General features: G+C 33.4%; 4 protein-coding genes across 6 annotated transcripts; 3 read left to right on the forward strand and 1 right to left on the reverse strand.

The window, feature by feature from the left end:
- The first annotated feature begins 768 nt into the window (after positions 1-768).
- Positions 769-3,163, forward strand: LOC113872142 (remorin 4.2-like). 2 transcript variants are annotated; one of them, XM_027509453.1, is made up of 3 exons: positions 769-1,468; positions 1,517-1,688; positions 2,791-3,163. In XM_027509453.1, exons 1-3 carry the CDS (start codon positions 987-989, stop codon positions 2,980-2,982), a joined length of 846 nt encoding a protein of 281 aa, XP_027365254.1. In that variant the 5' UTR covers positions 769-986; the 3' UTR covers positions 2,983-3,163. The 2 variants fall into 2 exon arrangements, with proteins under 2 accessions (XP_027365254.1, XP_027365253.1); XM_027509452.1 differs by having other exon boundaries at positions 769-1,688.
- A 1,475-nt stretch (positions 3,164-4,638) lies between these two features.
- On the reverse strand, positions 4,639-7,669 carry LOC113872140 (pentatricopeptide repeat-containing protein At2g33680-like). Its single transcript, XM_027509449.1, has one exon. It carries the CDS (start codon positions 7,425-7,427, stop codon positions 5,118-5,120), a length of 2,310 nt encoding a protein of 769 aa, XP_027365250.1. The 5' UTR covers positions 7,428-7,669; the 3' UTR covers positions 4,639-5,117.
- A 570-nt stretch (positions 7,670-8,239) lies between these two features.
- LOC113872141 (putative elongation factor TypA-like SVR3, chloroplastic) lies at positions 8,240-15,339 on the forward strand. Of its 2 annotated transcripts, XM_027509450.1 has the most exons (14): positions 8,240-8,732; positions 8,875-8,984; positions 9,223-9,426; positions 10,028-10,204; positions 10,478-10,630; positions 10,933-11,022; positions 11,357-11,491; positions 11,558-11,674; positions 11,861-12,012; positions 12,083-12,167; positions 12,771-12,865; positions 13,203-13,368; positions 13,511-13,706; positions 14,387-15,339. In XM_027509450.1, the coding sequence occupies exons 1-14, from the start codon at positions 8,510-8,512 to the stop codon at positions 14,524-14,526; spliced, it is 2,043 nt and encodes a 680-aa protein (XP_027365251.1). In that variant the 5' UTR covers positions 8,240-8,509; the 3' UTR covers positions 14,527-15,339. The 2 variants fall into 2 exon arrangements, with proteins under 2 accessions (XP_027365251.1, XP_027365252.1); XM_027509451.1 differs by lacking the exon at positions 9,223-9,426 and having other exon boundaries at positions 8,353-8,732.
- Positions 15,340-16,578: 1,239 nt separating this feature from the next.
- LOC113871341 (calcium-dependent protein kinase 32-like) lies at positions 16,579-21,054 on the forward strand. Its single transcript, XM_027508403.1, has 8 exons — positions 16,579-17,319; positions 17,738-17,861; positions 17,972-18,115; positions 18,783-18,935; positions 19,098-19,213; positions 19,334-19,501; positions 19,901-20,131; positions 20,648-21,054. The coding sequence occupies exons 1-8, from the start codon at positions 16,849-16,851 to the stop codon at positions 20,801-20,803; spliced, it is 1,563 nt and encodes a 520-aa protein (XP_027364204.1). The 5' UTR covers positions 16,579-16,848; the 3' UTR covers positions 20,804-21,054.
- Positions 21,055-21,521: the final 467 nt, after the last annotated feature.

Raw genomic sequence — 21,521 nt, forward strand, 5'->3', positions numbered from 1 at the left:
AAAAATTTAGATAAGAAATTTTTTTTTTCAATTTTTGTACATTTTAAAAAAATATTTTACTAACCATTAGCATAAATCATTTTCTTAAAAATTTATACTAAAATTAATTGTATAAAATTTACAATAAATGAACCTTGACACAACATGGTTTCGCTATAATGTAAAATATTACGAATATTTTTAGTTAAATAATTTTTATTATTAACTTAAAAAATAATTTTTGTCAAGCATTATTAATAATTAATTTATATTATATAAAAATAAAATAATTATTGATCGGTCAAAGATAAATTTATAAAAGTATAAGTTATATATTATCTAATGAAATATTTGGTATTATTTTATAGAAAATATTTGTTTATTATATTATAAGTAAATATTTTATTATTATTTTAATTTTTAAATTTATAATATTATATTTTATGGAAATATTATAGCAATTGAATTTGTATATTTATTTATATATAATAATTAAAAAATATATTATAAGTGATTAGAGAGAAGTGTAAAAGAGAAAAAAATAATAGACAAAGTTAGACCTCAAATTTATATTTCAAAATGAAGATAAAAGAAAAAAAAAACTATTTCTCGAATATAAAATTAAGAAAGTATAATGTAGAATGAGATAAAATCATAAAGTAAAAATTTTAACTGAAAAATAGACTTATTTTACATGGAAATTGTGGAATTGAAGCTCCTTCCTGAGTTCTCTTGAACGTTAAATGTGTGGTTGACACCTCTCTATTTTTCTCCTTCTCTCCAATCTCTACGTTCATTTACTTATCGCCAAAAAGAGTGAAGAAGCCACCCAAACAAAAACATAGAAACACAAATATAAAAAAGTGTGATATAGTGCATGCAATGCAAATATGCAATGGTTGAATTGAACCCCTTGACTTTGTCTTTAGTCCCCTTTCCCTTCACTTTCTCTGTTCCTTTACTTACTCCACCAAAAGCCCCCCATAACACACGCTCACAACCTTACCATGTCCAATGATCGAAGACCTTCCACAAGTCATGCCACACAAGACACTGATGCTGATCATGATCATGATCATGATCATGAACAACACATAAGAGAAATCCATGCCTTAACTCCACCACCACACAGAAGAGAACCACCCATTTGGGAAACACAAACACAACCAAATAGCCTTAGCCAGCACTCATCTTCTGTGTCCATAGCCAACACAGAAGCTGCTTCAACTGAGAACTTCACAAGCATGAGTAGAGAGTTCAGTGCTCTTGTTCTTGCAGGCTCAAGTATTGACCATAACAACACCAACACCACAAGTCCCTTGAACATGATGATGAATGAAGGAGGAGTTGATAGTAACAACAACAACAACAACTTGGGTAGGATTGGAGAAGATGAGTTGTTGATGATAGAAGAGACTAACCCTTTGGCTATTGTGCCAGATAGCAACCCTTTGGAGCCAGTTTCTTCTTCTCCAAGGCGTGGTGGAGGGCCTTCTTCTTCTTCTTCTTCAGCGATGGGCACTATTAGTGCTCAGAGTGAGGTCACAGTGCAGAGGGTGAGGAAGGAAGAGGTTGAGGCAAAGATAGGGGCTTGGCAGAACGCTAAGGTTGCTAAGATCAATAACAGGTTCAAAAGGGAAGATGCTGTTATCAATGGATGGGAGAATGAGCAGGTTCACAAAGCTACTTCTTGGATGAAGAAAGTTGAGGTATGTAATATGATTTGGTTTGATATTTGCATGTTAATGTTAGTTATTAAGTTGAATTTTGTTTACTTTTTTTTTTTATTTGGGAGGGGGGGGGGTGGTAACTGGTTTGTTCTTGTTTGTGCAATTAATGTTGTTAGTGGGTTAGTAATTATGATTAGTTTAACTCGTTTGAATTATATGGAGATGGTGGTGGTTGTTGATGATGATTACTATCAAGACTAGAAGTTGGTATAAAATTTGTTTTTTTCTGGGTTTTCTAAAAATTGGTTAATTTTTTATCTGAAATTAATGGTTGAATAAGGTTGACACGTTAGGCAGTAGGGTGTACCGTGATCATTGCTTCATTATTGTTATTTAGACTCTTGAATCATGGATTGATAAATTTTAACAAAAGGTGGGAATCATTTCCCTTGACGGTTTTAGAACAAGGGAAAGAAAAATGGTTCTGCACGTGAATTTATGAATACTTGAACGACTCTAGATTGATTGTCAGTTTTTATTTTCTTTTTCCCCCTTGCTTATTAATATTATTACCCTAAAGAAAAGAGTCAGTGGCAGCAGATATACCTTTGCATTTTGATGTGTGTGCGGTCTTAATTTGCAATCCAAGGAGTTGATCATACCTGCAAGCATTTTATGCATTTGTTTGATGAGCAAAAGTACAATTTTTTTGGTTAGTAGAGCATCGATTGAAGAATTAATAAATAGTAAGATTTTATTAAAAATCACGTTTGAGATTCAGTAACATTATAGAAGTGAGTGTATTTTTAAGTTTTTCAATAATTTTTTTTATTCCTGTGTGCATTTTATCATTTTCCAATATAATAACATGGTAATATATGAAGGGACTCATGTGGGATGCATCCATTGCCTTATCTTCAACACTACTTTTACAGTGACAACAAAAAGAGCTGAATATGTGCTAGCCGCCAGCAAATAGCAAGTCGTCTAATGATTTGATTTTCATGCTGCTTTCATTTTCAACATACATTATAATGCACTGACTGTCTTGGATAGTAAAACAGTACTTTGACTAACAAAGTACTCACATTCTAATTCCAATATTGTTCATCATTAACCAAAAGTTTCACTAATTGTGCAGAGGAAGCTGGAGGAGAAAAGGGCAAAAGCGCTGGAGAAAATGCAAAATGAGGTAGCAAAAGCTCATAGAAAAGCTGAGGAGAGAAGGGCATCAGCAGAGGCTAAAAGGGGAACTAAAGTTGCCAGGGTTCTTGAGATTGCCAACCTTATGAGAGCAGTTGGAAGAGCACCTACCAAAAGATCTTTCTTTTAAGCTGAATAATTAATATGTTATGTTTTCAAATCCCATTTGAACCACATTTGTAGACAAAATGACCAAAAAGAGAGAGACAGAAAAAGAGAAAAGATTATGGGCATAATAGAAGACATATAGTCTAATGAGAGCCCCTTTTCCTTTTAAAATTAACTTAAAGGGTTAAAGAGGGCTTGCAATGAGAGCAATATCATAAAGGAAATGAAGATATGGATGTATATATATTATATAGATACCAATTGGAGTGTTTCTGAGTGATTGATTAGTGTGTTAGAATTTATAGACATGATCATTTGGTTGGTTGTGCTGATTAAACGTTTTTTGGGTTTTGTACATTAATAATATATTGCTTATTCTAATTAGTTGGCTTCCACTACTTGCAAATGCATTGCCGACACGTAACTTTGTCCAACATTGATACAAATTTTCTCTACAATATTAGATTTTGGCTTTCCAAACTGGCCCTCCCATATATACCTAATCAGTAGTTAATTCTCAAATCCTATCACAGGAGAAACAAATGATTGTGTTTAGGAGAAAATATCTTGCACACCATGCTAACCATCCAATGAATGCAATCCTATACCACTAAAAGGTAGTAGAGTTGGCTGATGCATTTTCAAGTCTTGTTTTGACATGAAGACTGGCTACTTTCACCTGTAGCATGTAAAAAGCATATCCAATGACCATAAACTATGAAAATAGTAGTATATTAAACATTTGGAAGAATTTATCTGAAGCCTATTTTATGAATGGAATTTATGATCTTTTTATAATTTTTAATATTATTTTAATAAATTTTACAGTAAAGCATATCGGTTTCAAGATCAAATTTAAGAGAGAATTTTCGTATGATAAGCTTTTATTAGTATGCATTTATGGTCGAGTGGTATCACATGTCAATTCTCTCCAATGTAAATTTTTTTTGCTTTTCCATTTTCATGCTTGAGAACATGAATCATTACATAAAGTACTTAATTGGGTTGTTTATCCAACTGGATCATCTTACGTCCAACTTGTGAAGCAATTAGTAAACTAAGAAATAATTTATTAATCAGTGAAAAGATTAGACAAATGACAACTTAGAAGATGGGAGAAAGAGGGTAACTGAATAGTGATGCTCAACTTTTGCACGGAAATTGCGCATGATGTTCCTAGTATTTCGTCACCTTAAGAAACTAAAAAATTTTCACGCTTTCAATCTAAAAGCAAGAACTAAAGTTAAAAACAGTAGAAAATATATTTGTTCTGTAGTGTATTTTTGTATTTGGAGCGTGAGTCTCCAGTGGAAGGCAATTTTCACCAATACTGGTCTAGAAAAGGATTTGAGTATCAGCATGGAACATATTGTCAATAAAGCTAGATACAATGCCTAGTATGATAAATTCACTACCAGCCAAAAGGAAAAGAATCTTGGTTATGAAATATGATCAAGGCATCATTTCGATGTTTCAATACTTTCCTGTACTAGTGAACAATGAAATTCTCCAGTTTTTATGCTCTTGTATGCATGGTGGTGTCACTGACATTTCAATAGGTCAGGCTTTTTGTTGCAAATCGAAAATCAAATATTTTTCGTTTATCTTACATGGGCTTCACATATTTCTTCAACTATTCCCTTATTCTCATGATTACTTGTTTGTCATTGGAGTTTGAACCTAGGGCTGCACATTGATATATTCAGTGTAAAAATATGGTACACAGCATTCTAAAATAACTGCAGTAATATTTAAATCTACTTACTCCATCACATGCCAGAACTCTTCCGTTCATTTCATGGATTATAATGCATGAACTCTTTCAGGTCATGTTCTAAATTTCCCATAAAGATTACAAATGTAAATGATTTTGGTTCCCTTTCTATCCTAATGAAAACGAGCATAAAGACCAAAAATTGTTTCTATACCAGCTTCTAACTCAAAAGCTTCAGCCATTCACTGCACATTGAATATTACAAGCGGTACTCTTCAGATTTTCCGAACCTTCTACCGGTCAGAAGAGGTATACAGAATTACTATAGTGAAACTATCAGATAACTTTTATGGATGAGTGTTCTACTGTTAAATTCCCCTACACCCTTTAAGAATGTCGATGAATTGATGCTAATGAACAACAGCATCTCTAACAATATTATGTCACAGGGGATCTGAGAGCAGTTGGAGATTATTTCTGTTCTTGTAGCTCCAATATATTTCATCTTTTAACAGATCTAGATTTGCATAAATTTCTCTGCTTTGAGGGTGGTCTTTGTCACTTGCTATAAAATAGTGAACCTCGTTGTCTATCTCAATCCAGCTGGAACCGGTTTCTTTTCTTAACTTCAAGTCATTCATAGCTGTTCTCACCTTTGCAGCTTCTTCAAGCATGCCTCCTTCAGCATACATATTTGATACAAGTATATAAGAGGCGGCCTCATTGGGGGCTAAATTAAGCAATTTTCTGGAGGCCCACGTTCCAAGTTGTAAATCACCACACAGCTTACAGGCATTGACAAAAGTCCTCCAAAGCAAAGATGATTCAGGAAATGGGCTTTTGTTGATGATATCTATGGCTTTGGATAGATTTCCTGCTCGACCTAAAAGATCAATGATGCAAGAGAAGTGCTCAATCATCGGCCTGATCCCATACTTTGGTTCCATATCATCGAATAAGCACAACCCAATTTCCCATAAACCTGAGTAACTACATGCCTGGAGAACAGCCAACATTGTAATTTCATCCGGAGCAAAACCCTGTTCCTTCATGTCCTCAAAGAGCAAAAGTGCCTTGTCTCCTTCACCATGAAGGGCATATGCAGAAATTATGGCATTCCAGGTAACACAATCACGGTTCATGCCACTAAATATTTGATAGGCTTCCTGAACACTGCCACATCTAGCATACATAGTAATTACAGCATTGCCTACAGCAGTATCATCTTCAAGTCCCACTTTTATAGTGTAAGCATGAACACTCTCCCCAGCTACTAAGCATGCTTGATTAGCGGATAAACTAAGGAGCCGTGAAAATGTGACCAAGTCTGGCCTCACACCATTGGATCTTAGTTTGCTGAATAAAATCATAGGGACTACTTCATCATCCGTTATTTTTGAATTTAAATATCCAACTAGAATAGCATTAAATGTAGCAATAGTTTTATTTGGGAGCCCATCAAAAACTGCTCTTGCAGACTGCAAATTTCCGCATTTAGCATACAAATCTACCAAAGCAGTACCACTATTTACTTCGGAGACATGACCAAGCTTTATTGTAAGTCCATGAATTTGAAGCCCAAATTTCAAATTATTGCACTCTGAACACCCATTAAGTACAGTGCTGAAGCAACCAGAATCAAGAGGCATACCAATCTGAAGCATATTTAAGAAAACTTCAAGGGCGCTAATAGGATGGCCATTCTTAACAAATACCGATAGAAGTGCAGACCAGGAAATCAAAGACCTCTCATCCAGTTCAATAAAAACTCTCTCAGCCTCTTTGACCATCCCATGTTGCCCATACATTGTAATTATTGCATTTCCAAGAGACGTTTCACATACAAAACCATACTTCACTGCAAGCCCATGTAGCTGCTTCCCTACATAAAGTCCTACACTTGAATCACATGCACTGATCAAATTTGTAAACGTATAATAACTTGGTTTCAATCCAGACTGTAGCATATCAACAAAAATCTGAATCGCTTTATCCCCCAAGCCTGCCTTTCCATATTCCAAAATCATATAATTTATGCACTGAGCATCTTTAACAGTTGTACCCCTGAACACTTTTTCTGCATGACCCAATTGGCCACCTCTAGAGTACATAGATACCAATGAAGTAGCCACAACAACGTTCTCCTGAAGCCCATTTTTTACAACAAAAGCATGAACCTGCTCGCCGAAAACACAATCTTCCGGGGATTGACATGCCTGAAGCACCACCGAACAAGTATGCTCATTGAACTTCTCTCCAAGCACACACATATCACGTGCAATATGGAAAACAGATTCAATTTCACCATTCTTCAAATACCCCTTCATGAGTGTAGTCCATGTAACTACGCTCCTCACAAGCATTTCATCAAATATCTTCTGTGCATCACCCATTTTATTGAATTTTGTGTAAAGGTTGACAAGATTGTTATCCACAAACAGGTCACCTTCACAACCATATTTTATTAGAGACCCATGAATTGCCTGAGCCAGTATGTAATCCTGTGACCCAATTGAGAATTGAAGGAGCTGAGGCCAGTCATGAAGAAGAACAATGTTTTGACCACAGGTTGAAACAGAAGAAAGTTCAGAACTTTGGGGTGTGTCAAGTTTGAGCCTTTGTTTGGGTTTATGAAAATTGGGGTGGAAGCCATTATGGAGGGTTTTTACTTTGTGGGGTGGAAGGGTGTGGAAAGGGTATGCAGAAGAAAGAATAGGGGTTGTAACAAGTGTTTGGAACAATGCTTCAACCATTGGGAATGGTTGAAGCTGACAGAGTCAGTTAAATGCTAATGCTTGCTTATGGTACAAAACAGGATATGCAATAGTTTAGAATCAGTCATCAACCACAGGGCAGGGCTGAGCAACTGAATCATCATCAAGGACAAGGAACTATCGGTTACAGTAAAATCTTTAATTTTGATCCTCACAGTCGGCAATATATCAAAACATATGTCCCACAAATTATAAAATAGATAAATGTTTAGTATATAAGTAGAATCTAAACATAAAGAGAATAAAACTGTAAGGACCCAAAGCAAATGATAAAAATTAATATATTAATTTATTATTAATATAATTCAAACTACATTATAAACTTCATTCACTAAAAATTTAACAATAAATACATTTTTTGTTACTTCTTTTATTATTTTAATTTTAATTACAAATATCTTCTTAAAACCACACTATTGCTAGAGTAAAAAATATTTACAATATAATAAGATTAACTCTCCCTCAAGCAACTATTTATCTTATTTATATGTAAAATAAATATAGTAAATCAATACGCGAAATAAAAAATAAAAAGTAAAATAATTATCATCTATTTAGTTAATTTAACAATAAATATACTTTAATTTCTTATTTTACACACTTTATTTAAAAAGGAAAATAAAAATATAATTTTACCAAAAATTAAACCATGAGATTAATATAACGGATAAAATATGATGAAAAATATTTTAAATATTATTACAATAGAAACATAGAAATATTTAACTATGTCTCCTGTATATTTTTAAGATATGTATAATAATATATCATGAATATCATTTTTCTAACAGGGGCAGAAATCCTTAAGGGTGGGAGGAAACGTTGGTTGGATGATGTGGAGAACAACACGCCACAGAGGTAACGAGAGCGAAACCTTAAAGCCTATTTCCCACACAGTACTCATAATCCATTCCTGCGCCACTAAAAGCTCTACCATTTCAACCATCGACACTTACGATAACAAAACCAGTTAACAACCTCAAACTCCTCGCTCTCTTTTTCTTCTCTTTGTAACTAACTGTAACACACACACACACACACAGAGTGAGAGTGAGGGAGTAATGGAGAAGATGACACTCACCATTAACGCTTCTCTCTTCTCCACAAATACCATTCTTCCAAAAACTTCTCTTCAACCCTTCTTCTCTAATCAACTACTTGGCCTTCCCTTATCTTCTTCTTTAGCCGCCACCAAACCTCGCCTTCAATTTTTCTCTTACCGTAACAACACTACTTGCAGGCCCATTAAGTGTTCTGTTTCTCAAGCCACAGACCCTAAAACTGGTAATTCACACTCTCTTCTTTGTCTTTTTTCATATTTTAGGGCTCTCTAATTAGAAGATTTTTTATTATTATTTTTCAAGATTGATTTTTTTTGTTCGGAGTTCATTTATTTTGACTACAATGTTTGTCATTTTCGCCTTAGAGAAGAAGAGGCAATTGCTGAGGAGAGGGGACGTGAGAAACATAGCAATTGTTGCTCACGTTGACCATGGAAAAACTACTCTTGTAGATGCCATGCTGAAACAAACTAAGGTATTAATTAATTACATGAATATCTATGTTGCACGGGTTTATATATATATATTTAAGTGATTTATTTCTTATGATTATTGTGAATGTGAAGGAAAAACTGTTTTTTTAAGGACTTGATAACACCTGTTCGAACGGTTTAGCCATAGTTTTCATAGCAAAGACAATTTGTTTGTTCTTGTGGAAAAGAATGAGGAGTGGATAATGTTGATATGATATGCGTCTGTTGAATTTTGTGCAGGTATTTCGTGATAATCAGTTTGTGCAGGAAAGGATAATGGACTCGAATGATTTGGAGCGTGAAAGAGGAATCACAATACTGAGTAAAAATACATCTGTTACTTATAAAGACACAAAGATTAATATAATAGATACCCCTGGTCACTCAGATTTTGGGGGTGAAGTAGAGCGCATCTTAAATATGGTGGAAGGAATCCTTCTAGTGGTACTCCTACTCTTTTCCCATTTCCTTGATGATCATTATGCATATTTTGGCACTATTATTGACTATGATGATAGATATTGATAAATATTAACTTGTAGCTGCTTGTTTACGTTTCTTAGCAAAGAAATTTATGTTTCTATTGATGCAATCCGCCTGCACTTTGGCACATAATTTTGGGTAGTTTTGACTTGGGGAAGGGGTGGGGGTGGTAGTTAGTGGCTTCAACACTTCTCAACACAGGTCTCTGTTTTTTTATACAAATTAGTTCCAAGTGCAAGAACATACAGGCTTTAAAGAAACTGCTACATTTGAAGAAGAATCTCATCTATTTTGCTTTCTATATGATTAGTTTTATGCTTTCCTTTCATGTCTTGATGCCTAACAAATTGTCAATAATGGTTTTGAATTTACAAGAAATTATAAAATTATAAATTTCTCACCATTTTATTCTTATCTACTCTGACTGTAGTCACTGTACAAATATATCCTTATTCTTTGGGGGATATTTAATTTTTAACAAATGATTTGTTTTCCTCTGTTAGGAAAAAGTGTTATACTTTCTCTATAACATAAATTGTCAAGCTTCTCTTTGTTTCCGTAGGTAGATTCTGTTGAAGGGCCAATGCCACAGACAAGATTTGTCTTAAAGAAGGCTTTAGAGTTTGGCCATTCAGTTGTCGTGGTTGTGAATAAAATAGATAGGCCTTCTGCTCGCCCAGATTATGTTGTCAACTCTACTTTTGAGCTCTTCATTGAACTAAATGCAACAGATGAACAGGTATGCTGGAAATCATATAACTTAAATAGCTCTATTTTCTGTGTCGTTTACAAATTGGGTTGGAGTTTGGAAATTTGTCAGTGGTCAAAGGTCTATTGTGATTTCTTAATTTCCAATGGTTTGTGGGAAAGTTATAAAATCCTTTAGATTTGAAAGCTGTCTGGGGGTAAATTCAAACATATCATTGGTGTTTAAAGGATTGGAATTGTTTCAGTATTATGAAAGATAAAATCTGTAAGCATCATAGCTTTGTAATGTTTTTCCTGCTTGCAGTGTGACTTTCAAGTAATATATGCAAGTGGTATAAAAGGGCAAGCAGGGTTGTCTCCTGAAAATCTGGCAGAAGACCTTGGACCGTTGTTTGAATCCATCACTAGATGCATCCCTGGACCACGTATTGACAAAGATGGTGCACTTCAAATGCTTGTTAGTAGCTGTTAATTCCATTGCTTCTTGGTCTTTTTTATTTAATTTTCTATTGATTTGACTTTTCCAATGTTTAGCATTTTTTTTTTCCAATTAATTTACCCCCTCATGGCCATTTATGAACTTTGTAGGATCTACTTTGCAGTCCATTATTATTTGAAACAGAGCCTAAAAAATTTCAAAATACTAGATAAATCTTAATTTTAAATGTAATAGTGACCTAATTTATGTGAAGCAGATTCGTAAATGCGTGTACAAGATTTAATTGGTAATCTTACCACATATTCTTATTTGTTAACTAGGTTACAAATATTGAGTATGATGAACATAAAGGGCGTATAGCAATTGGGCGCTTGCAAGCTGGGGTTTTAGAAAAAGGCATGGATGTACGGGTGAGTGTTCCTTTTCCTTTATTTTTTTTCTTCAATTTGTGAATTCCTCCATGCTAACATTTTACCTTTTTGTTACATACATTGAGTTGATATTACCAGGTAATGAATATCTGTGCATGATGAGTGAAGTTCATTAAGAACAGTTACATTTTTAGTCTCAAACTCACTTTTCTCTAGCTCAATATTCTGGTGTGTGATTTATTTTAAATTTTTGGGAGAGATGGAGTAGAGATTATTGAGGACTTTCAATTTTTCATAATTATTTTGTTTAAAGTCCAATGTGGGAAATAGACAACTTTTTTCTGCTTACCACTTATTGGTTGATGTTGTCCAGGTATGTACATCAGAAGATTCGTGTAGATTTGGAAGAATTAGTGAGCTTTATGTGTATAATAAATTCAGTAGGGTACCTGCAGATAGTGTGGAGGCTGGTGATATATGTGCAGTATGTGGAATTACTGATATTCAGGTAAAGATTGAAAATGCATAATCTTGTCATACTGTAACCTTATTAACCTTAAAATTCTGTACTCAGATTGGGGAGACAATTGCTGATAAAGTTTCTGGTAAGCCACTTCCTTCCATCAAGGTTGAAGAACCTACAGTGAAGATGTCATTCTCCATAAACACTTCACCTTTTGTTGGCCGTGAGGTATGTCTATAGATTAATTCCTTATGGCCATAGAAAAAGATCTCTATTATCTCTTACTATGTGGATGTCCTGATGCTGTCTGTTGGCACCGCAATTGCTAGTAGGTTTAGCTTTCTTGGTAATATTGTAAGTTGTGCTTTCACAGCTAGATATGAGACCAGCTGAAACTCATTTGTAACTTTTCAGGGAAAGTATGTTACTAGTAGGAATTTAAGGGACAGGCTTGATCGTGAACTTGAGCGAAATCTGGCTATGAGAGTTGAAGATGGTGAAACAGCAGATACATTCATTGTCAGTGGGCGTGGAACCTTGCACATCACCATACTCATAGAAAATATGTAAGTATTAAAAATATTCCGTTCCTCATTAATTGTTCTTCAAGGTTTTTGAATAATATTGCATGTGCAGGCGAAGAGAAGGATACGAATTCATGGTTGGGCCTCCCAAAGTTATCAACAAGAAAGTGAATGAAGAATTGTTGGAACCTTATGAGGTAACTTCTCAATCATTTGTTTAATTGTATTTAAAAAAGAAAAAGATGATATACATACACATGACTTAAAAGGTGATATTTGACAGACATTGAAATCTAGTTATTTCCTGTAGAATTGACATGCTTATGGGAGGAAAAAAAACTTGCTTTATTTTCGTGATTAATTGCTTTGTCTCTTACCATGTCTGTTACACGAAGGTTGGTCTGAAATTATAAAATATAAATAAATATTTCTACTCTAATATATTCTGTAATTAATTGAGTGCACCGAAGTCCCATGATATGTTGTTACTTGTTAGTGTAGTGAAGGGTCCTAGACATCTGTGCTGGCATTTTACTGTACATTTATTCCAATATTTACTTTCCTGAAAAGTTAGTTTTACATGGACAATCAACGCAATGGCTATGCAAATAAATTAAGATGATGTATTATAAGTCTATATTCATACTGGAACTGTTTTCTTCTTCCTTACAAAATATCAGAACTGCTAGTTAAAGCTTTCTGCTGTTTGAAAGTTAATTAAGAGGTGCCTAGTTTTTTGCCTAACAGTTTAAGTTTCTTCACTCATTTCTTACATATTTTAATAAGTAAAATTGTTGCAGATTGCAACTGTGGAGGTGCCAGAAGAACACATGGGAGCTGTTGTTGAACTGCTTGGTAAAAGACGAGGGCAAATGTTTGATATGCAAGGAGCTGGGTATGTAAATTGCTTTCCTTTTGAGTGCATCATCATCATAGTTTATTTCTTAATCTTGGTTTCCTTTGAAATATCTTTAGTTCAAACTATTATTTTTGCTTATAATATCTTATGTGATTTTCTATTTTTCAGTTCTGCATTGTATCTTGATTTACCTGTATCCTAACTATTTAAGGAATGTTGGATCCCCATGTCGTACCTATATTATATCCAATACACATGTTCGTCTGTGTGTGTCATATTGCAGATAATCTAATCTGTTCATTTTATAATATCTTTATCCACTAGATTAAAATAGCATTTGATTTGATAATTTCAACATTCACTTCTCTGTTAGATCGGAGGGAACTACACTACTCAAATATAAAATCCCAACTCGTGGCCTTCTTGGATTGCGGAATGCAATTTTAACTGCTTCCCGAGGGACAGCTATTCTCAATACTGTCTTTGATAGCTATGGGCCTTGGGCTGGTGACATTAGTACTCGGGATCAAGGCTCACTGGTAATCTCTGAAATGCTGTTCACAGTGCAAACTTATAAAAATTAGTTTTGATAAGAGATAATAAAACTTATTATTTGTAGCATGGTACTCCACAATGCCAATGTTTCCTTCATTCATTAATGATACAGTTATGCAATTCCAGGTTGCTTTTGAGGATGGAACAAGCACTTCTTATGCAATCTCTAGTTCACAAGAGAGGGGACAGATGTTTATTGGTCCTGGAGTGGAAGTTTATAAAGGTCAAATTGTTGGCATCCATCAGAGACCCGGGGACTTGGCCTTGAATGTTTGCAAGAAAAAAGCTGCGACCAACATACGTTCCAACAAGGAACAGACAGGTTAGAAGCAGCTCCACTGCAATTACCATATGTTACATGAAATATACATATTCAAATAAGGTGGTTGATGCAATATTTTAGTTCCTTAGAGCAGGATTTCCTGACTTCAGATGATTTGCTCTTAATCAATTTTAATTTTTGATGTCGTCTTTTTATACAATTGAAGGAATAATGCTACTTTAGTAATCATTAGTTTATCTTAAGCTATTTTTCTTCTATTCTTGAGCTCCTTTTAGATTGACCTTGCAAAGAATTCTGATGCGACTTCAAGAGCAACATACCCCAATCTGATGTGTTACTTTTTGTTCTTTTTGGCAATACTGTTTCTTTCTTATATAGGTCTTGCAAATTATTAGCTCGAAATAAGAAAAGGAAAAGTTCTTGCAAACTATTCTTTTATCATCTGTTAGTCGACAGCCCTCGAATTCGGTAATACATTTTTAGGTCCAAAACATAATTGCTGTTATGGGATGGAATTGTACAAAGCTGTTGAATGGGCATTTCAGAGTGTAATTATGATATGAATCCTTGATTGACAAGTGACAGCATTATTATGTAATCCTGAACTGTGGTTATATATTTTACAAATCTAATACTTATTATCAGTGTGCAACTTCTCATTCACTCATTTAACTGCTAATAGTCAATAAAATTTGAATTTACTTTACTCTCTTGTGCAGTGATTCTTGATACACCACTGGACTACAGCTTGGATGACTGCATTGAATACATCCAAGAAGATGAACTTGTGGAGGTCACCCCTCAAAGTATCCGAATGTGCAAAAATCCAAAGCTTGCAAATACAAAGAAAACAAGGTAGACTTCCACTGTGAAGCAGTAACTTGCAAATGTTTTTTGAGGTATCACTGCTGAAGCTGCATAACTCATTAATGCTGTTGCTGCTAAAGTGGTGAAGAGGCAAGCAAATCTCTACCATTGATGTGTTTTCACATATATTTTTCCAAAGCTGAAGAATAATATAGGAGCTGGCTAAAAGCCATATTCATTATAGCTATTGTTTACAGTTGATTTACAGGGATGAAATTACACTGAATTTTGTTTACTTGTTTTGTAAAGTCTATATATGTTGGCAGCAAGGAACATTTATTTGGCAAATAGCAATAGAGCACAAAGAGAGAAAAAAAAAGGGGGCGGGGGTTCAATTTCCATGGAGATTTCTAATGTAGTCTCTGATTTTTAAATACCTTACCAACCGCCACATATGGCTATGCAGCTTTAAGTGTCTGAATACATTGGCTGTTATCCTATTTCCATTGAGTATGTGAAGGTGCGTTTGGGAGTTGGTTTGCTTGAAGTGAAGGAGGACATGATAACTATTTTTTATTTAAATTAAGAGAGTTATATAATATTTAAAAAATATATAAAAAGGTTAATTTATTAAGTTTATGCTAATTTATTATTTTATTTTTGAAATTTGGTAAACCCAAAATATTTAAAAATGAAAAAATTGTCCTTCAATCTCTTTCAAAACTTTTCATAAACATACTTTGAATGGTGGAAAACTTTCCTCATTATGAATGTGATGAAAATTGTTTTGGATCATACTGGAAAAGCCTTTTTCTGCAAGCATCCTGAATCAAAATTTATTGTAGTACACATTCATGTAATTGAGAAATCAGTAAGTTGTTATTACGCTTTATGTAGTTTCAATTGCTCTATTATTTTTCTTATCAAGCACCAAATCTAACATGGAAGCGGTTGATTGGAGATAATCAATTAGGACGAGCAAGGCTTGAATAATTTTTGTTTGGTAATTTTATAAGATATTTTTTAAAATAAAGAATTAAATATTTGTTTCAACTAAAAAAATTCTTATGAATTAAAATTTAATTAAAACTAAATCCTTCTCAGTTTAGAAGTTGTACAATAGAAGGCAATTCAAAGGTCTTAAATCTCTAGTGCAAGCCTTCATTGAAGCTTGTTGATTTTATAACAATATTTTATTTTCCAATCTTCTCCGAAAGGAAATGAATAATAAAAAAAAATTAATAGTTCACTTTTTATTTTATTTTTAATACATTCTTAATGCATAAATTTTAATTAAAAAAATATTTAAAATACTTGTTAGCAAGATAAAAAGAAAAAAGGAATTGGATAAACAATGCAATTTTATCCTTGTTTTTACCAGATAAACAAATTCCCAGTTCTGATCGTTGTAGGGTTAAATTAAATTTACTTGAATAACTGTCTTATAAGTTTAATATCAACGAAAATTACACAGCAGAAAGAAAAAGCATTCAATAATAAAAAGCTTTCTGATATCTACAAAAGCAGTTTATCTTACGACAATTCTTGTATAATCATGATTTTTGTTAGTTTTATCTCAGCCATTTTTGTATAATTATTGTTTTTGTTGGTTTATAAAAGTAACGAAATTTTTAATGTATATTTAGGTTGCTCTAAGGAGTTAGTGATTAGTACATATTGAAGTTTTAATCATAAGATATATTAATATACAAATTCTATTTAGTCTAACTTCAGGTTTAGAAATTGCAAGGAGAGATATCAGATATGTTATGTAAACTTAGGGATGCAACGAAAGCATACAACTCCTATTCTCCAAAAGTGAAAGAACCACTCTTATTTTGTTCTTCAATGACTTGTAGCACCAACATTTTTTATTCTGATCTCACTAAATTACCATTACTTCAATACATTGATTATAAGAATTTAAATATATAATCAAAGTATCAAAGTTCATCTAAATTATTTGCCTGTTTCTATCATTATCTTATGTAAAAACTTTATCTCTGATTGTTAGTCCCGTGAAAGGAGATCAGATTTGCCAAAAATAGAAAAGAGGAAAAGACCATTACAATTAGATATCTAAAAATCGGAAATTTGATACTCTGGCGTGAATAGGACAGAATTGGAAAACCAACTCATTGTGTTGATGGGTTTTCTTCTGTGTTGCCATTTCTAGGAAGAGAAAATCTCATTAAAGAGAGAGAGGGTTAAAGAAGAAGAAGAAGAAGAAGAAGGAGAGACCAAACCCAAGTGTATCAACATTAACCATCTCCTTCCTCCTTCTTCCCCTTCCCCTCTCTCCCCAAAACCCTCTCTTAAATTGCTTTTATTAAATATTTAAAATTCTTACAAACAATCACAGCCATTTTTATTTATGGGAAACTGTTGCACAACCCCATCAGGAATAAACAAGAAGGGGAAGAAGCAGAAGCAGAAGCAGAATGGGATAGGGAAGAAGTTGGTGGTGCTGCAGAAGCCAACGGGCCATGACATTGGGCTTCGCTATGAGTTGGGCCAAGAATTGGGTCGAGGGGAATTTGGAATAACGTATCTATGCATGGACAGAGAAACGAAGGAGGAGATGGCATGCAAGTCGATTTTGAAAAAGAAGCTCAGAACAGCCATTGATATTGAAGATGTGAGGAGAGAGGTGGAGATCATGAAACACTTACCCAAACACCCCAACATCGTCTCGTTGAAGGACACTTACGAAGACGACAATGCCGTTCACCTCGTCATGGAACTTTGTGAGGGTGGCGAGCTTTTCGACCGCATCGTCGCGCGTGGCCACTACACGGAACGCGCTGCCGCTGTCGTCACCAAAACCATCGTCGAAGTTGTGCAGGTAACGGCCTAAATTAATTTATAAAATTACCAGCTAGTTTATTTATTTATTAGAATTATAAAAGTACCGGTCATTCTAATCCCTATTTTTTATAATTTCAAAAATTAAAATTATTACAATTGGTAATTTCTAGGATTAAAATGACCCTTCTTAATTTTACCTGCTAAATTGACTGTTCATAATTTTAAGGTTTAGTGTAGGATATTATTTTTTTTTATGTACTCCCTTTCATAAATTAGACTCATTTTTGCAAGGATAATTAAATTACACTTTTGTCGTTCACTTTAATTCCATGTTACTATGTATCGTACACATTTTCATATATACTATGTGCTATATTGAAATGAAGCACAATGTTCCTCCTTTTATTCATTATAAATTTGATATTTAGTCATGATTGTATTTTGTTGTGGTTTAGAATTGCCACAAACATGGTGTGATGCATCGGGATCTCAAACCTGAGAACTTTTTATTTGGAAACAAGAAGGAAACAGCACCTTTGAAAGCTATTGACTTTGGATTGTCAGTTTTCTTTAAACAAGGTAATGTTTTTGGCTAGTAATTGAAACACTGTTGTTGTTTGATCCTATCATTTTGTTGCTGCCTTGATACCATCCATTTACAATTACCTTAAGTTTGCCATTTTCTACAGGTGAAAAATTTGATGAAATAGTTGGAAGTCCATATTACATGGCTCCTGAGGTATTAAAGCGTAATTATGGCCCTGAAGTAGATATTTGGAGTGCAGGAGTAATTCTTTACATCTTACTTTGTGGTGTTCCGCCATTTTGGGCAGGTTAGTTTTGTATTCTGAATGATATTTGTAGCTTATGTGAGTTTGAGATCTTAAGTAGCTTAGAATCCACTTTTAGGTCACTGGCATTCATCCTATGCTACTAATAGCAAATATTTATTATAATAGATTAGTAATAAAAAATGTTGTTGTTGGAAGAGAAATAATACGTGTTTTTGAATTTCAATTTAGAAAAAAAAAGAGTGGTATGCTTTTTAATAAATGAATCTTATTTCTAGTGAATACGATGACCTGAATTGTGACTATAAGAACAATGTCTTGGTTACACTTTAGTGATCTTGAACTAATTAGTATGATCTATATTCTCAGTATGAGGTGTTGTGACAATTAATTGTGTTATTATTGATACTGGACAAATTAACATGTTTATCCAATGGATTGACAGATCATTAAAAAATTTGAACAATATCTTCTTTCAATATGTTTATGGAGAAATATTTTACCATGATCTTTTTTGCATGAACAGATATAATTTGGTGCTTGTGTGAGATTTTCATGCATTGTATGTTTAATATAAGATACAGGATTAATATTTTGAATGATGTTTTGTTTATTTTCCATTGCATTTGTGCAATTTCTATTGGATCATTATTTCTTGTTTTCATCTATGTGGTATATTTGATTTTCTAAATCCTGTCTTAAAATGTAGAAACTGAACAGGGAGTTGCTCAAGCAATTATACGATCGGTTGTTGATTTTAAAAGGGAGCCATGGTCAAAGGTTTCTGATAATGCAAAGGACCTTGTGAAGAAGATGCTTGATCCTGACCCACAGAGCCGGCTGACTGCACAACAAGTGTTAGGTATATGTGTGTGTGCATGTGTTTGTGCAGTTCATATACAATGCTTAGGGAGATGAAGTGTAGATTTTTGTGCAATATTATGCTTAGAGGATGAGCAATTTTTTTTTTTTTAAATTTCAAAACTGAAATGTGAGGATGGTAATATTGCTTGTTCTAATGCAGATCATCCATGGCTACAAAATGCAAACAAAGCTCCTAATATTTCATTGGGAGAAGCTGTTAGAGCAAGGCTCATGCAATTTTCTGTGATGAACAAACTCAAGAAAAGAGCTTTGAGGGTAATGTTCTCAACAATAATTGAATATCACATGGGGAAAAATCTCCAAAATGTTTATTGATATATGGTCCTTTTAATTTATTAGTTATTGATTTTGTTCTGTTGACTTTCATGTGAATAGGTGATTGCAGAGCATTTGTCAGTAGAAGAAGTTGCTGGAATAAAAGAGGGATTTGAGCTGATGGACACAAGCAATAAAGGCAAGATTAACATTGATGAGCTACGAGTAGGGTTGCAGAAGCTAGGCCACAATATTCCTGATGGAGATGTCCAAATACTTATGGAAGCTGTGAGTATTTCACTTTATTATGAATCTTGTGTTTGTTCCATAGTTGACTGGTTAAGAAATAAGTAGTTTGTCAAATTTGATGTCTCTTGTTTTGGAAGATTATTTTGTTTAGAGCTTCAAGAGTATTTTCATTACACTATATCAAACTAATTGCAAACATGGGTTATTTTACTAGGTATGATATATTAGTTTATCTATGCCAACACAAACATGTTCTATAAGTAGGTATGCTTGAGCTAAATTGTCAGAAGCAGTCATTCTTAATACTCTTGATGATATTTCCTACTTTACTTTTATAGAAGTATTATTTGAGTGTACTGTTATGTTAATTATTGCTTTATATACATACCTTTGGAAGATTGACACTTCAACTTTTAATCTTTTGGGACTGCTTTTCAGGGTGATGTAGACAAAGATGGGTATCTAGATTATGGAGAGTTTCTAGCCATTTGTATTCATTTGAGAAAGAAAGACAATGAGGAGCACCTTCACAAAGCATTCCAATTTTTTGATCAGAACCAAAGTGGATATATTGAAATTGAGGAGTTACATAATGCCTTAGCTGATGAGGTTGAAACAAACAATGAAGAAGTTATCAATGCAATTATGCATGATGTGGACACTGATAAGGTTAGTATAACTTTTTTTATTCAATCTTAATTTTTTTGGGGTTAAAAGTTTTAAGGAAATTCTGTCGTCTTGTTTTTTTTTTTTTTTTTCATTTTAATGTCCATATTAAACTCTTTTTATTCAATCATATTGCAATTTTAATGTCAAATTGTGCCTTTGCTTGACGATATTAGATTCAAGTTGAAACAAGTTGCCTATGATAAACACAAAATAGTTAGATTTTACTTCCCCTTTGGTATGCATTATAAGATTCTTAAGGATTATTATTTTTTATTTGATAACTTATCCCTTCTCTGTAGTTTAAATTTAACTTTCAAATTAGGGAAAATTCATTCCTTGCCTTTTTTCAATTTTTCCAATTTCTATTTGGGCCCTTTTAGTGTTTCTATGAAACTATAAGATGAATCTATATGAATGTCTATAATGTTCTTAATCTAGACTGATTCTTAAAATTTTGCTTGTAAATCTCGTCTTATTTGGAACGACCCTTTGATCTTTAACTTCATGATATTGCAGGATGGAAGAATAAGTTATGAGGAATTTGCTGCAATGATGAAGGCTGGCACAGATTGGAGAAAAGCATCAAGGCAGTATTCACGAGAGAGGTTTACTAGTCTAAGTCAAAAATTGATGAAGGACGGCTCATTGCAATTAAACAATGACAAACAATGACAATGACAAGATTTACACATGGAAATGCAAAAAAGATGTCATCCTTTTATTCTTTTTCTTTCATTGTGATTCTTTTCTCTATTTTTTCTCTTATATCCTTTCAAGAAATCCTCATAATTTTGGGGTGAAGTGGGATATAGGTTTGAGCAGTAATGTTTATGGTTTGCGGTGTATGTTATTTTTTGTGGTTCTTTTGGTTTGTTGACAGCATCATTGGAGAAAGGAAAGGATGGGAAAATTGGATGAGTCTTCAAATTGTGACTATTAATATTTTCGTATAGTCACATGTTCGTGTGCAAATGTACCTGTTAAACAATAATAAAAATGATTCTTAAATTGAGTTTCCAAAATATTGATTCACATAAATTGTTTTTAATTATCAAGATTATTATGATTTAATTGTCTAAACTTAAATAGTACATAATAAAAATAAATCAAAAGTAAAGAAAAACAATGTAGTTTCTAGCACATTTGCAATGTTGTTTTCTCTTCACCATATCATTCTTTTCGATCCATCAAAAATCACCCTATCAGACTTCATATATTGTTAATGGCCTCTCCATTACTAACCACACTTGTATTGCACCTTTACACTTAGCTCTAACATGCAATGAGTAATGAATATGTTTAGTAAAATAATCACTAAATCTGACTAACACATATTCTTTACTTTACTAGAATCTTCTTGTTCTTGTGACATATTTTCTTTTCTCTTTCT

The sequence above is a fragment of the Abrus precatorius genome, unplaced genomic scaffold (assembly GCF_003935025.1).
Source record: "Abrus precatorius isolate BTA unplaced genomic scaffold, Abrus_2018 Scaffold7, whole genome shotgun sequence".
In the NCBI taxonomy this organism is placed as follows: domain Eukaryota; kingdom Viridiplantae; phylum Streptophyta; class Magnoliopsida; order Fabales; family Fabaceae; genus Abrus; species Abrus precatorius.